This window comes from Prionailurus viverrinus, chromosome C1 (assembly GCF_022837055.1).
Source record: "Prionailurus viverrinus isolate Anna chromosome C1, UM_Priviv_1.0, whole genome shotgun sequence".
Classification (NCBI taxonomy): domain Eukaryota; kingdom Metazoa; phylum Chordata; class Mammalia; order Carnivora; family Felidae; genus Prionailurus; species Prionailurus viverrinus.
The window spans coordinates 149,588,916-149,605,047 of NC_062568.1; the positions used below are offsets into that span (position 1 = coordinate 149,588,916).

The 16,132-nt window shown below is 39.9% G+C and overlaps 1 protein-coding gene across 2 annotated transcripts in view; it reads right to left on the minus strand.

The window, feature by feature from the left end:
* The window catches only part of AK5 (adenylate kinase 5), a 258,183-nt gene that overhangs the window by 124,753 nt on the left and 117,298 nt on the right, over positions 1-16,132 (minus strand). For both annotated transcript variants that reach the window (XM_047871638.1, XM_047871639.1), the window contains exon 7: positions 1,840-1,930. In XM_047871638.1, coding sequence (XP_047727594.1) covers positions 1,840-1,930 — 91 coding nt within the window. The remainder of the gene's footprint in view (positions 1-1,839; positions 1,931-16,132) is intronic.

The following is a 16,132-nucleotide window of genomic DNA, read 5'->3' on the forward strand; positions in this document are numbered from 1 at the left end:
AGCACTGCTGCATCACTGGAGGACGAGGCCACCTTTCAAAAATGCCACTAGAGAGCCACAAAGTGTCAAGTGTTCTAAAGGAAAGGGCAGCTTAGAAGACGTGGAGAAAAAGGAACCCTTGCACTGTTGGTGGGAATGCAAATTGGTGCAGCCACTGTGTAAAACAATGTGGCGGTTCCTCAAAAAATTAAAAACAGAATTGCCCTATGATCCAGTAATTCCACTACTGGGTATTTACCCAAAGAATACTAACTGGAAAAGATTATATGCACCCCTATGTTTTTACAGCATTTTTCCCCATAGTCAAATTATGGAAGCAGCCTCAGTGTCCATCGACAGATGAATGGACAAAGATGTGGTATATATACACAATGGAATATTACTCAGCCACAAAAAGAATGAAATCTTGCCATTTGCAACAACATGGATGGATCTAGAGAGTATTATGCTAAGCAAAATAAGTCAGCCAGAAAAAGACAAACATGTGATTTCATTCATATGAGGAATTTAAGAAACAAAAGAGATGAAGAAAGAAAAACAAGAGGTGAACGAAGAAACAGACTCTTAACTATAGAGAACAAACTGATGGTTACTAGAGGGGAGGTGGGTGGGGGGATGGGTCAAATAGGTGAAGGGGATTAAGAGTACACTTATCATGATGAGCACTGAGTAATGTATGGAATTGTTGAATCACTATGTGCACACTGAAACCAATATAACCCTGTAGGTTAACTCTACTGGAATTAAAATTTTTTAAATAAAAATAAGGGGCACCTTAAATCAGCTCCTCCACTCCACTGTCTTAACAAATGGAATACCTAGCAGTTAGATATCTGTTGTTAGAGGTCTAAATAAATGTTCTAAATACAATATTGACTTACAAAGCATGGCTGCCATAGCATTTTTCAGAGCAGTAGCACTCTGGTTTATATGATCTTATATGCTGCTCAATATTCAGTCTTTCCAACAATAGGCCATCTTACTATAAGTATCACTGGAAAACCAGGCAGGTGAGTTTACATTGTTATCTGTGCTCTGTGGGTCTGCCCAGAAAGATCACTGCCTTGACTTTCTTTGAAGCTACTCTTAGGGGGCTTCAAATCAAATATGGGTAAACATTTTTCATGTTTAGTCTTTTTCTTTACAGCCCAGAAGTTTTTTTGTCCTTATGGCCTGAGAAGAAAGTTCAGGACTGAGACAAAGATTTGAGAGTTATCTGCATAGTACAGATAGTGGAGACCATGAGGGACAATGAGTTGACCAGAATCAGACAGTCAAAGAAAATGAGATAAGGGTCAAGGACAGAACCTTGAGTACTGCTTACATAAGGGTGTGTGATTGCCCTGCACTATTGTCCAAGGTCGAACTTCTAGGGGTGAATGCTTAGGAAGAGAAGGCACAGAGCCAAAATAGGAGCTGTGGGTTGGGAGAGGAGCAGCTATCTGACAGAAGGGGAGGCTTTTCCCAGGGGGCACAGCAGAGACATGTCAGAGTTAAGGAGTCCTGGAGGAGTTGTAACTTTTAATTGTTGCACAAAGAGTGGGCTAGATTCGACTTTTTCAATTATAGTAACACAGGTCGTGTGTTACATTGGGACTGCTTGCTAATTTACATGTGCAATGACTGGAAGGCAAGCTTTCACTATAAGGGCCAAATGGATAGTCCTTCTTTTCTATTTTGTTTTAGCCTTTATTTTCAAACCAGAGAGTGTAAAGCTCTGAGAACGGTGTCATCCTTAAAACCTTGCAGCAGATTGTTGAGCTCCAACATTACTACAAAGCTCCAGACAGTTGGCAGGTGATCAGGCCATACTGTTGCCCAAAGGACATGGTGACTTACCTGCTGCAGCTTCTTTGTTTGGAAATAACTTGCTGTCAACTGCCACACTGATGTCATAGAACACCTCATCTTCGTTTCGGTCAGCATCAAACTGGGGGAAACAGGACAGACAAGTTGGGAACAAGAGAATGCATAAATTAGTTCATTCCCAAATATAATGAGCAAGCATCGTATAACTGTATCTCTAATGAAGCAGGTCAACAGGAACTAAAGCCCTTGAGTCTTAAACAGACTCATGGAGGATTTTTCAGTCTAGACCACACATATCAAACAAAGAAGGAGGGAGTCAGCGTGCATTTATTTATTTATTTAAAAATTTTTTAATGTTTATTCACTTTTGAGAGACAGAGACAGACAGAGCATGAGCAGGAGAGGGGCAGAGAGAGAGAGGGAGACACAGAATCCAAAGCAGGCTCCAGGCTCCTAGCTGACAGCACAGAGCCGATGAAGGGCCCGAACCCACAAACCGCAAGATCACCACCTGAGTTGAAGTCGGCCCCTTAACAGACTGAGCCACCCAGGTGTCCCTACAGTCATTTATGATTAAGAAAAATGTGTAGAATTTTCGTAACTTATAAAGTAAGCTTTGGAAGAAAATGATAATTGAAACTTACCTTGTGGCTTCTGGCTCTTAGGGTTTTTGTTTTTCATTTAAGAGACCCATGAGGGGTGCCTGGGTGGCTCAGCTGATTAAGCGTCCAACTTTGGCTCAGGTCATGGTTCGTGAGTTCGAGCCCAGCATCGGGCTCTGTGCTGACAGCTCAGAGCCTGGAGCCTGCTTCAGATTCTGTGTCTCCCTCTCCCTCTGCCCCTCCCCTGCTCTGACTCTGTCTCTCTCTCTCTCTCAAAAATAAATAAAGATTAAAAAAATTTTTAAACTCATGAAAATACGGAGTTCTAAACAAGAGCGGAGGGGGGGATTTTCTAATGTACTGTTAAAAAAAAGAAAAAGGAAAGTGCCCCCAAACCAAACTTTAGTTACTATACTAGATACTACAGCTCCTACACAAAAGATGTAGTCTGTAGACACCGTAGACTTAGATGTAATAAAAATGACAGATTTAAACATTTTACCATTCTTTAAAATTTACAAAAAATGTAAATATTGAAAAAATGCAGTTATATTTATAAGTTCTCTATTTCCCAGTTGTGCAATGGTTTTTAAAAATACACTTTAGTACTGAGTTATAATCAATATATAATAAACTGTACATTCAAATCGGTAAGTTTTGACATCTGTGTCTGCATACCTGTGAAACCATCATAAAAATCAAAATAGTGAATATAACTATGTCTTCCAAAAGTTTCCTTGTGCCTCTTGGGAATGAATCCTTTCCTCCTGCCCCCCTACCTGGTAATCATTGATTATATGTCTAACTATAGATTTTTTTGGCATTCTCTAGAATTTTATATAAAAGGATTTATACAGAATGCAATCCTTTTCATCTGGATTCTTTTACTCAGCCCAGTTATTTTGAGATTCATCAATGTTGTATCAATAGTTCATTCCTTTTCATTGCTGAGTAGTATTCTACTGTATGGATACACTGTTCATCTCATCCTGGGTATCTTTCAGCTCATACATTGTAGCTTTCATCTCTAGATGCTTAATTTGAGTCTTTAAAAAAATCTACATCTCTATTGACGTTTGAAGGTCTCTATTGAAGGTTTGAACATCTAAAATACAATTATAACCGTTTAAAAAACATGTTTACTTATTTATTTTAGAGAGAGCAAGAGATTGTGAGTGGGGGAGGGGCAGAGAGAGAGGGACACAGAGAATCCCAAGCAGTCTCTACCCTGTCAGCGCACAGCCCCCATGTAGGGCTCGAACTAATGAACCCTGAGATGATGACCTGAGCCGAGACCGAGAATCAGACACTTGGACTGAGCCACCCAGGTGCCAAAATATAATTATAACTTTTAATGTCCTTTGCTGGTTCTAACATCTGGTGCCAGTTCTGAGTTAGTTCTGATTGATTTTTTTCCAACCATTATGAGGCATTTTTCTTGTTTTTTTGCATGCTTGGTAATTTTTATTGGACGCCAGGCATCATCATTTTGACTGTGTTGGGTGCTAGATATTTTTGTATTCCTATAAATATTCTTGAGCTTTGTTCTGGAATGCAGTTTAGTTACTTGGAAACAACTTGATTCTTTCAGATCTTGGTTTTAAGATTTATTGGGCTAGCCAAATATTTGCTAGAACTGATACACAAATTCAGTAAAGTTGCAGGATAAAAAATGAATGTATAGAAATCTGTTGCATTTCTATACACCAATAATCAAGCAGCAGAAATAGAAACAAACCAAGGAATAAATCCCACTTACAACTGCACCAAAAAGCATAAGATACCTAGGAATAAACCTAATCAAAGAGGTAAAAGACCTGCACTCTGAAAACTATAAAAACACTGATGAAAGAAACTGAAGATGACCCAAAGAAAGGGAAAAACATTCCACACGCATGGATTAGAAGAACAAATATTATTAAAATGTCCAGATTGGGGCACCTGGGTGGCGCAGTCGGTTAAGCGTCCGACTTCAGCCAGGTCATGATCTCGCGGTCCGTGAGTTCGAGCCCCGCATCGGGCTCTGGGCTGATGGCTCAGAGCCTGGAGCCTGTTTCCAATTCTGTGTCTCCCTCTCTCTCTGCCCCTCCCCCGTTCATGCTCTGTCTCTCTCTGTCCCAAAAATAAATAAACGTTGAAAAAAAAATAAAAAAAAAATAAAATGTCCAGATTGCCCAAAGCAATCTGAACATTTAATGTAATCCCTATCAAAATGCCACCAGCATTTTTCAGAGTTAGAATAATCCTAAACTTCACATGGAACCACAAAAGACCCTAAATAGCCAAAGCAGTCTTGAAAAACAAAAGCAAAGCTAGAGGCATCACAGTTCCAGACTATAAGTTATATTACAACACTGATGCAGTGATGAAGACAGTATGACACTGGCACAAAAACAGACACATGGATCAATGGGACAGAACAGAAAACCCAGAAATGGCTTGATAGCTATATGGGCAATAAATCTTCAACAAAACAGGAAAGAATATCTAATGGAAAAAAGTCTTTTCAACAAATGGTGTTGGGAAAACTGGACAGCACATGCAAAAGAATGAAACCAGATTACTTTCTTATACCATACACAAAAATAAATTCAAAATGGATGAAAGACATAAATGTGAGACAGTAAACTATCAAAATCTGAGAGCACAAAACAGGGAGTAACCTCTTTGACATTGGCCGTAGCAATTCCTTACAAAGTATGCCTTCTGAGACAAGGGAAACAAAAGCAAAAATAAACTTTAGGACTTCATCAAAATAAAAAGCTTCTGCATAGCAAAGGAAACAATAAAACTAAGAGGCAACCTACTGAATGGGAGACAATATTTGCAAATGACATATCTGATAAAGGGTCAGTATCCAAAATCTATAAAAAAACTTACCAAACTCAACACCCAAAAAGCAAATAATCCAGTGATGAAATGGGCAGAAGACATGAATAGACATTTTTCCAAAGAAGACATCCAGATAGCCAACCGACACAGGAAAAGATGCTCAACATCACTCATCATCAGGGAAATACAAATCAAAACCATGATGAGATACCACCTCACACCTGTCAGAATGGCTACAATTAACAACACAGAAAACAGCAGGTGTTGGCAAGGATGTGGAGAAAGGGGAACCCTCTTACACTGTTGATGGGAATACAAACTGGTGCAGCCATTCTAAAACACAGTTTGGAAGTTCCTCAAAAAGTTAAAAATAGAACTACCCTGTGACCCAGCAATTGCACTATTAGATATTTATCCAAAAGATACAAATATACTGATTCAAAGGGACAAATGCATCCTGATGTTTATAGCAGCATTATCAATAATAGCCAAATTGTGGAAAGGGCCCAAATGTCCATTGACTGATGAATAAAGAAATTATATATAAATTATATATATATAATATATAATATATATAATATATATTATATATAATATATAATATATAATATTATATATAATATATAATATATATAATATATATAATATATATATATATAACTCAGCCATCAAAAAGAATGAAATTTTGCCATTTTCAATGACGTAGATAGAGCTAGAGAATCTTAAGCTAAGTGAACTAAGTCGGTCAGAGAAAGACAAATACTTACTATTTCACTCATACATGGAATTTAAGAAACAAAACAAATGAACACAGGGGGGAAAAAAGAGAGGCAAACCAAGAAACAGGCTCTTAACTATAGAGAATAAACTGATGGTTACCAGAGGGGAGGTGGGTGGGGGATGGGTTAAATAGGTGATGGGTATTAAGGAGGGCACTTGTAATGAACATCTGGTGATGAATGTAAGTGATGAATCACTAAATTCTACACCTGAAACTAGTGTTGCACTATATTTTAACTGGCTGGGATTTAAATAAAAACTTGAAAAAAAGAAAGACTTGTTGGGTTGGACCAGAGCAGTGTTTAGTGTCCAATTATTCCCCACAGTAGAGGCAAGACTCTTCAAAGTACTCTACCCATTGCCTTGTGAATTAAGAGGTTTTCCAGAATGGCTGGTAGAAAAAGGCACTATTCCAAGCCTGCTGTAGCACCAGCTAATCCTTTTGGGTGGTTTTGTCTCTCAGCTTCAGGTAGTTTCCTCAAATGCATACACTGCACAGTACTCTGCTGAATACTGGAGGGGAACCCTTGGCAGATCTCTAGAGTTCTCTTTCAGTGTAGCTCATATGTCTGGTACTCTGTCCTCTGACCTTGGTCTCTTAGACTCTTAACTCTGTTCAACCCATTTGGTCCACCATTCTCCACAAGGCTTCCTTCTTCCTGCTCAGTAGCCCGGAAACTTCCAACAGTAAGAGCAATCCTAGGGCTTTCCGTGTTTGTTTCCTTTCTCTCAAAGAATCACCTTATGGCTTGTTGTAAGGTATCTTGAGAATTGTTTTTTAAGATTTTTAAATTTTTCTTTGTTCGTTTGTTTCAAGTGGGAGGGAAAATCCAGTCTCTTTTATTTTATCTGGGCCAGAGGTCTCAGCTCTTTAGCTTTTTAATCTTAATTAGTATCTTGAAATATTTAAGAAGAAACTAAGCGATTTATTCCTTTATATTCTCCTACTGAAGTGTTTCATCATTTTTAGCAAGGGAAATTTTAAAAGCCTGAATTAGAAAGTTATTTTTCTTACTTCTCCTTACAGTTAAAGCACCTCTGAATGGTGCTTCAAAGTGCTTTCTGTACGTCACATCAGCCCATGGGAAAGGTGAGGCAGATAGTTTTCTTTCTATTTTACAGGTGAGGAAATATCTACTCAGAGATATTATGACTTTCTCAAGTCAAACAGCCAATAAGCTGAGCTAGGATTTGCACTTCGGATGACTGACACTTTCCGCCCTGCAGATACCATCGTGGCAAGACAAATGCACCCCTGCTCGAATGAGTGTTACCACAGCCCTTTTATCTAAAAGCAAGATAAGAAAAGCAGCTGGTGGTTAGGGCAGATATGAGGAGACCATGAAGGCACATTTAGTGCCATCTTGATGCACTGCTCCTCATACCCATATGTATTATGGTTTTTTATTTTCAAAATATTTGTTAGGTATCATCAGTAAGGAGGAACATGTACTAAAGAAGGATTTTATTTTTTCTTAGGCTTTTGAGAAATGGATGGCAGTGTTGTGATTTTATAAATAAAAGAGCATAAATTTGTGTTTTAGCATGGGATTCCTAGAAAACAGAGCCTAAAGCAAAACATAGGTTAACACTTTACCAGAGGTTTTGTGCCGTGTGTGTGTGTGTGTGTGTGTGTGTGTGTGTGTGTGTGTAACCTCAGGACAGTAAGTGTGAGGAAAAAAGAAAAACAAGGCAAACAGGAAAGGAAAACAAATGTAAGGTAGTACATTCCTGGACTGGCCTCAGCTTCACAAGAAAACAGAGCTGCTAGGTTGGTCTCTAGAAAGACTAAATGGACCATCTACATTTCAGAACCAGTCTGATGGGGGGGGGGGGGGAACTTGTCCTTTCAGTTTCCTGTATTTCACTGGTCCAAGTTTTACCTCTGAGGAGTTAAGTACCCTCTAATTCTTGGGTGTGCTGTCTAGCCCCTGGGGCAGCCACTGAGAAGACGTATCCCCACACCACAGGGAGCGGAGCAGCAGAGCATCTGAATCTAGAAGTGCTGAAAGAAGCCAGAGCCTCTGTAGGTCTGGTCTGCTTGGGTCTGAGTGCTGTCTCTGTAAAGACTTCCACCATGGTGGGTTTGATGAAGCCCTGCCTTCCACCCTGAAGAGGATGGCTGGTTGTCAGCAGTGCTGGAGATACAGGGCAGTGCTGGCCAGGGCTCTCCATTCAATAAGCAACCAAGGCCTGGTGCACAAGTGAGTCTGGGAGGCTTAAAATTGGGCTCAGATAGCTTAAAACTCTGCTAGAGCTGGATTTGAAGTTCTGCTTTCCCCTGTAGCAGCCGTCTGACTTTGAGCAACTTATTTCCCCCCTGTTCTTAGCACCTACACAACAGGATTGCTGTGAGGACTAAGGAGATGGTATATATTTAACACATCAGCACACAGCCTGCAGTTCATTTTTGTCTCTCTCTCTGACTTCCTAGGTCTGAGGGAGTATATCTTACAGTTATTTGATCACTTCTATATTTTGGACACACATACACACTTTTTTTTTAACTTGGGGATTGTGGAATAATGAATACAAGAGACTTTGAGACTTTCCAGGAGATATCCATTCTCTGACTGATTTGAACAAAGCTATGTTTAGTTCTAGCACAGGCTAATGTACCTGATTGTCTCAGCCCAGAGGCAGATTGCAAAAGGTAAAACACTATCCATAAAAACCTTCAACAAATATTTGCTGAGTAACTACTACATGGTGGGTAGACTCCAACTAACTACTGCTAAATGTTTGGATGATGAACATGGAACCATGAAGAAGGACGAGGACACCCACATAACCAACTCAACTCTGGATTTTGCAGATGCTGCTGAAGCTCATTTACTTCTGCATCAGGACCACAGAATTGAACTTAGGCTGCTTTATTTTCTGGGACATCCCACTTGTACAACTCCAGGGCTGGCATGGGACTCTTCCCTCCATTCTTTTAGCAGATATTGTGGCATACAGACCTTGGAGAGCATTGTGATGGGGTACTATCAGAACAATTGACACTTAATTGGCTAAGGCTCTTGCAAAGTGGTAATGCTCAGTGTTTAGAGAGGTTGTATGTATGGTTAGAGGCAAACTGGCTTTGAAATCATCATTTTACTTATTGCACATTTATTTGTTTTTGCACAAACTATATACATTAATGGATTTCAACCAGGAGAGATTTTGTCCACCCATCTCTCCCCCACTCCCAACAAATGTTGGGAGACGTTTTTGGTGGTCACAACTGGCAGGGGGACACGACTGTCCAGGGATGCTGCAAAATATCCTATAATGCATAGGACAGCCCCTTCATGACAAAGATTATCCAGTCTGAATGTCAATAGTGCCAAAGCTGAGAAACCCTAATCTTATCAGGTTTTGAGTTTCTAAATAGTGTTTTGAAACTCAGGTAGTGATGATTTTTCTTTCTTTCTTTTTTCTTTTTAAGGAAAAAGGTTTTGAGCTGTAAGAACCTAGGATGTTTACTTTAAAATGCAAAGCAGGGGTACCTGGGTGGCGCAGTCGGTTAAGCGTCCGACTTCAGCCAGGTCACGATCTCACGGTCCGTGAGTTCGAGCCCCGCGTCAGGCTCTGGGCTGATGGCTCAGAGCCTGGAGCCTGTTTCTGATTCTGTGCTCCCTCTCTCTCTGCCCCTCCCCCGTTCATGCTCTGTCTCTCTCTGTCCCCCCAAAAATAAATAAACGTTGAAAAAAAAATAAAATGCAAAGCAGAGCAGAAGTGACAATGCTGCAGGGGTAGCCTAGGTGGAGGGTGATGGAATGAAAGTTTATCTACATCTCACAGGTGAGAACCGAGCTTCATGGGGCAGATGGAATCGTGTGCCACTAGAGCAGATGCTGTCTGACGTTGCTCCCAGCTCTGAAATTCTGTGATTGGATGGGCAACTTTATCTTTCTTGGTGACTGTCGTTTGTCTAGCAATCTTAACAAAACTCTCTTATTCTGAGGGAATGGACTCGCAGAGGACATGGGCTTGCATAATCTGTTTAAGGTCATTTAATTTAAGAGGGCTGGGGAGGTCAACTGGAAGTTTCAAAATAAGATGCTTACCAAATTCCCCAGTTGACTCACAAACACATGTTTTAACTTGAATAATAAATGTGGGAACAGCTTTCAAAATCATACAAAACACACCTGCATAAGGGAAAGAAATTACAGGAGGGGGAGTAGAAGCACTGCCATGTGAGGAGAAAGGGGCAGTGACGGTTTGCATTTTTAAGGGCAAAAATGAGTTTATGGTTTTGTTTTCTTTTGGCGCTGATTTGCAGGCTGCAACAGGCTGTCCAAATCTTCTCCATGGAGACAGGGCTTTCTGCATTCTTCGCTCTGCTAGGTAGGAATGTTAGGTTTACAAAATATCTCTAAATGGACTCGAAGGGAGAATACTAGTTCAATTTCTCTTTCCAGATTCCACCTTTCCTTAAGTCTAGGTCTGCCTCTCACTTTTTCTCTGCTTAAATTTGAGAAGGAAACAAACTGGTTCTGTTATTAGTATTGTCTTAGTTTTATACATCCCTTAAGTATCATTCTCCGAGCATCAAACTCATTGCCTGAATTATTTACTTCTCCCTTGTTTCATGCAAAGAATTTCAATTAAGCATGCTCTCCACCAATGGCTTTCATCGTCTGCTACTGGAGATCCCCCAACATGCAGATAATTGGACTTCAAACTTTCTCTTTTATATGTTTAGAGACTTCCCTCTAAATGACCGATTGGTTGGCATCCTCTTCACAGTGATTTTGTTTTTCTCCAACAAAAATTGGATATTGCATTAAAATAGTAATAACGTAAAGATCTGTGGTAACTGGAGTGAAATGTGTAGTTATCTGCGATGGAGTAATGGCAGTTGGTAATCATCTGCAGAATTGTGTTTCTGAACCTTCATAATTAATTACAAAATCTGAAAGGAAAGCACCAACATGGATTTGGTGGGGGGTGGGCAGGGATAATATTCTGAGTAAGCTGAATCAATCCTGTTTTGATGAGCGGGGTTCTTGAACCAGGGTGTGTAGAACATATTTCTTAACAGAATGAAATAAGGGGAAAACGTGAGAAGATATACCTAAAAACAGACATGATTGGTATGCGAAGAGATGAGTACTTCTCAGCTTTTTGTATGGAATCTGTATTTCACTGGATATTCAGATTATAGACAGCATCTGGAAAATTTGGTCGGGAGTAAGTCAATACAATAAAGTGGCCCCAGAAAAAATTACTGCAATATTTATGAAGTGTTTTAAGAAAAAGTTTTTTCCTGAACTCAAAACCTTAATGTAATAATGACTGACTTATCTTGTTCTAAGACTTAGAAAAGGAGACTGCGAATTTTGATTATTGTTATTACATTAGCCCAGAGGTCATTTTTCAGAATCTGCATCCGCATCAACAGCCAATCAACAAAGTACCAGGTACAGTTACCATTTTTTTAGCATCTACTATGTGCCATTCACCGTTAGGGCTTTCTTTATATGATTGTATGATTAAGTCCCTACAATATTATTATAAAAGGGGTATCGTTATCACCAGATTCAAAACCTGGGTCTTGGAGAGAGTAAATAACTTGTCCAAGGTCATGCAGGTGGTAGAGCCAGGATCTGAATCCACATCTGGTCTATCAAACTGTGAGCGCCATCACCTGCCAAGGCTGTGAGGATCAGCTCTTAGCTCCACGGACAGACTTCATCTTAGCTGGGCACTTGTAAAACAAATCAAGGCTTTCAGAAGGACTCTTGGGGCAGGCCTCTAAGAATCTGTAGAAGCCAAGCCATGCTAGGTCCAGATGCAATACACTCAAACATTCTTGATCTTATTCCCTAGTCCCTATTTTCAGGCCACAGTTGGTAGAGTCTTACTTCTCTGAGCGATGGGTGTATGCTACTAGGTGGCTGTAGCTGTTGGCAGAAGGGCCTCCCTCTCTGCAGGCTGGCCAGGAGCCCTGGAAGGAGTAAGGACAGGCAAAGTTGACTATAAGAGACAGAAGACTGCCTAGCTCCTCACAGAGCTCTCCTGGGTTAGCTTCAAGTTACCAATTTCAGAGGGAAACTGGCTACTGCTTCATAGTCCTCTTTGTCTACTGTTGACTTCAGTTATACCCTCCATAGCAGCTTTCTTTTTTTTTTATAAATTTTTTTTTACATGTATTTATTTTTGAGAGACAGAGAGAGACAGAGCACAAGTGGGGAGGGGCAGAGAGAGAAGGAGACACAGAATCCAGAGCAGACTCCAGGCTCTGAGCTGTCAGCATAAACCCTGACGTGGGCTTGAACTCAGGAACCGTGAGATCATGACCTGAGCCAAAGTCGGACGCTTAACTGCCAGAGCCATGCAGGCACCCCTCCATAGTAGCCTTCAAAAATGTCTTTCTGCAAACTACCCTGCCTCTCAGTATGAGGAGAGGACTTACGTCATCTATCATCCATGTCCCTTTTCATCCCAACTCAATCCTTTCTCAGCAACCAAAGAAAGAGTATGCCTACCCTCTTTCTGAGAGCCTCTTTGGGGTTGGAGAGAGGAATTCTGCTATGGGTCCATGTCTGGCCTGCTGCTGTCTGGAGAGGCTGCTCTACTTCTGCTCCACAGCTCCACGGACTGGTACCCAGGGCCTGGCCTGGCTCAGTCCCTCCTCCCTACGCTCCAGCCAGGGCTGCAGCTCTGCCTCTGACTGACAGGCAGCTTTCCAGAAGCCTTGCTTTGGCCATCTCATAGGGGATGGTGGACAAGGCCATGCCACCCATGAGAGGGGAAAGGCTAGGTCTTCAGTCATAAAGGAGGTTGATGATGAGAGAGGAGGCCCAAGAATAAAAAATCCAAGTTGGTGGTGGGAACTGGGTCTGGAACAATTTTTGAAGTGAATGGTTTGTGGCTATAGTAGCTGATTATTAAATTTTGTAGGCTCAGGTAGAACTCAGAGCAGACTGACCAATGTTCAGATCATGAATGGGTAGCAAATGGCCAAGATCCTGCTCATTAATCTCTGTGGGCACTATGATGCGATGCTTTTGAAACTGCTGAAAAAAAAGTTAAGTTGCTACATGTGGCATCTAAAAAAAAAGCCAAACTCATAGAAACAGAGGGTAGAATGATGGTTGCCAGTAGCTGAGGCACAAGGGAAATGGGGAGATGTGGGTCGAAGGGTACAAACTTCCAGTTGGAAGATGAATACATTATGGGGATCTAATATTCAGCACAATGACACAGTTAACAATATTATATATTTGAAAGTTGCTAAGAGAGTAGATCTTAAACTTTCTCACTACACACACACAAACACACACTGTAATTATGTGAAGTGACGGATGTGTTAACTAACCTTATTGTGGGAAAATTTCACAACATATACGCGTATCAAACCATCACACTGTATACTGGAAACTTGCACAATGTTACAGGTGCTATAATTCAAGCTAGAAAAAAAAGTAAAATAAAATGAACTTGCTGCAGAAAGCACATAAAAGAGATACTCAGTGAATGGAGGTAGCTGACATAAACCCCTATTTAGTACATGTGAAAAGGATTTAATATTTTATTAAGGTGCACCTTGGTGGCTCAGTCATTTAAGCATCTAACTTCAGCTCAGGTCATGATTTCATGGTTTGTGAGTTTGAGGTCCATGATGGGCTCTGTGCTGACAGCTCAGAGCCTGGAGCCTATTTCGGATTCTGTGTCTCCCTCTCTCTCTGCCCCTCCCCTGCTCACACTCTGTCTCTCTCAAAAATAAGGAAACATTACAAAAATTTTAAAAATAAATTAAAAAAACGATACTACTAAATGATACATTAACTAAGAGACAGTTCTGTAGCCCAGCAAATAGATTTATATAATGGATTTTGTCAAATAAGCCAAATTTTAGAATATGTCTTAGAATTAAAATGGATTCTATCCAATCTCTTATACTGTATACATGATGCAATTCAATTCAGTAAAGATTTATTGAGTACCTGCTTTGTGCCAGGTATGTGCTGGGCACTGAAGATGCATGGAGGAAAGAATAGATCATGTTAGCTTTTCTGTAATTATTAAGGCACCAATAAAGACTAAAATACTTTGAAAGAACTCAATAAAAAAGATTAAAAGAAGAAAATGGAGAACAGACAAGATATGCCCATTATAGATGAGAATCACATTGTGCAGTTCCTATTTTTTCTCCATTGCACCTCACAAGGCTCTGAGCCCCACAGATAGACAACAAATACTTGCCAAACTGAATTAACCAGAAAACTCGATTAATTAAAATACTCTTTTCCCTTCCTGTTTTCCCCTTCTTTCTCTCTCTCCCAGCATTCCAGCAATTTGAGGTTTTATACAACTACAAGGTGGTGGGATAAAGATTTAAACCTCTGCCAAGAAAGCTTCCAAACTAAAGAAGCTAGTTAAGAGTCTCAGAAGTCAAATTTCAGCCTCATGTGACATTTGGTACCTTTTCTAATTACAGGCTCCATTCTCTCCAGTGCTCAAGTGTCTCCTGCTGCAGAGCCCTAAGTGGCACCCTGGAAGCCTGAAAAAACCGCTGTGCTGCCTAAGCACCAGATGTGTGACTAGAGGCTAATTTAGGCCCTGGGAAGATCAGGCTCTTTCTAATTCCTTTTACTTATTTATTTTTCTTTCTTTTCTTTCCTTTCCCTGTAGTTGAGATGTTTCCTTCTTCTGCTTTTATTACAGTAAAACCCTGGATTGTGAGTTAACTTGTTCTGCGAGTGTTCCACAAGACGAGCAAACATTTCTAATAAACTTTAACTTGATAAATGAGCCATGTCTTGCAATATGAATAGTATGTGATGCCAAGTGTCACATCATCACAACTGAGCCAGTGGTTCTTCTCTCTCTCTCTATCTCTGTGGGATACGCCCTCTCAGACCATGGTGTAAAAATCAGTGATTTTTCAGAACATTGGAAGGTACCCACAACTGGCACTAGTGTATTTTTGTCACCTCAAAGCATGTACGGACAGTCCTTTGCTTTTCCATACAAGAGTAAGCTTAGAAATGCTATGCTTCATTCTAGGTCAGATTGCCTGCAGATATAGACCCTTTCCTCTGCTGCCTTGTTGCCAATTACATTAAATACAGAATATTATAAGACTTAATTAATACTGTACTGTAGTCAACATCCATGAGTGATAGTGAAAGTCACCCTACACAATAATCCTCCTCTCTCTTGTCTCTCTTAGACCAGCCACAAAGGTTTTCAAAGTAAGTGCAGGTTAATTTGTTTATTTTTCTTTATGTTTTGTATGTTCTTTTATATTACAGTACTGTAACCTTTTTATATGTATATTTTTGGGTTGTGGAATGAGTCATCTGAATTTCCATTATTTTTTATGGGGGAATTTGCTTTGATATACAAGTGTTTTGGATTATAAGCATATTTCCAGAACAAATTATGCTTGCAAACCAATGTTTTACTGTATTTTCAAAATTTAAGTATTTGCACATACAGTGCAATACTGGTTTCAGGAGTAGAATTCAGTGATTCATCACTTACATACAACACCCAGTGCTCATCACAAGTGCCCTCCTTAATACCATCACCCATATAGCCCATCTCCAACCCACCTCCTTCTGTCAACCCATAGTTTGTTCTCTATTATTAAGAGCCTCTTGCATTTTGTTTCCCTTTCTTTTCCCCCACCCTTCCTATATGTTCATCTGTTTTGTTTCTTAATTTCCACATAGGAGTGAAATCATATGGTATTTGTCTTTCTCTGACTTATTTCACTTAGCATAGTACATTCTGGCTCCATTAATGTTGCAAGTGGCAAGACTGCATTCTTTTTGATGGCCAAGTAATATTTCATGTGTGTGTGTGTGTGTGTGTGTGTGTGTGTGTGTATACATAGTGTGTGTGTGTGTATATATATATATGTATGATATACAATATCATATGTATAATACATATATCACAGCTTCTTTATTGATTCATAATTTGATGGACATTTGGGTTCTCTCCATCATTTGGCTATTGTTGATAATGTTGCTATAACCATTGGGGTGCATGTACCCCTTTGAATCTGCATTTTTGTATACTTTGGGTAAATATCTATTATTTACAAATTGCTGGATCATATAGGGTAGTTCTATTTTTAGTTTTTTGAGGAACATCAAATA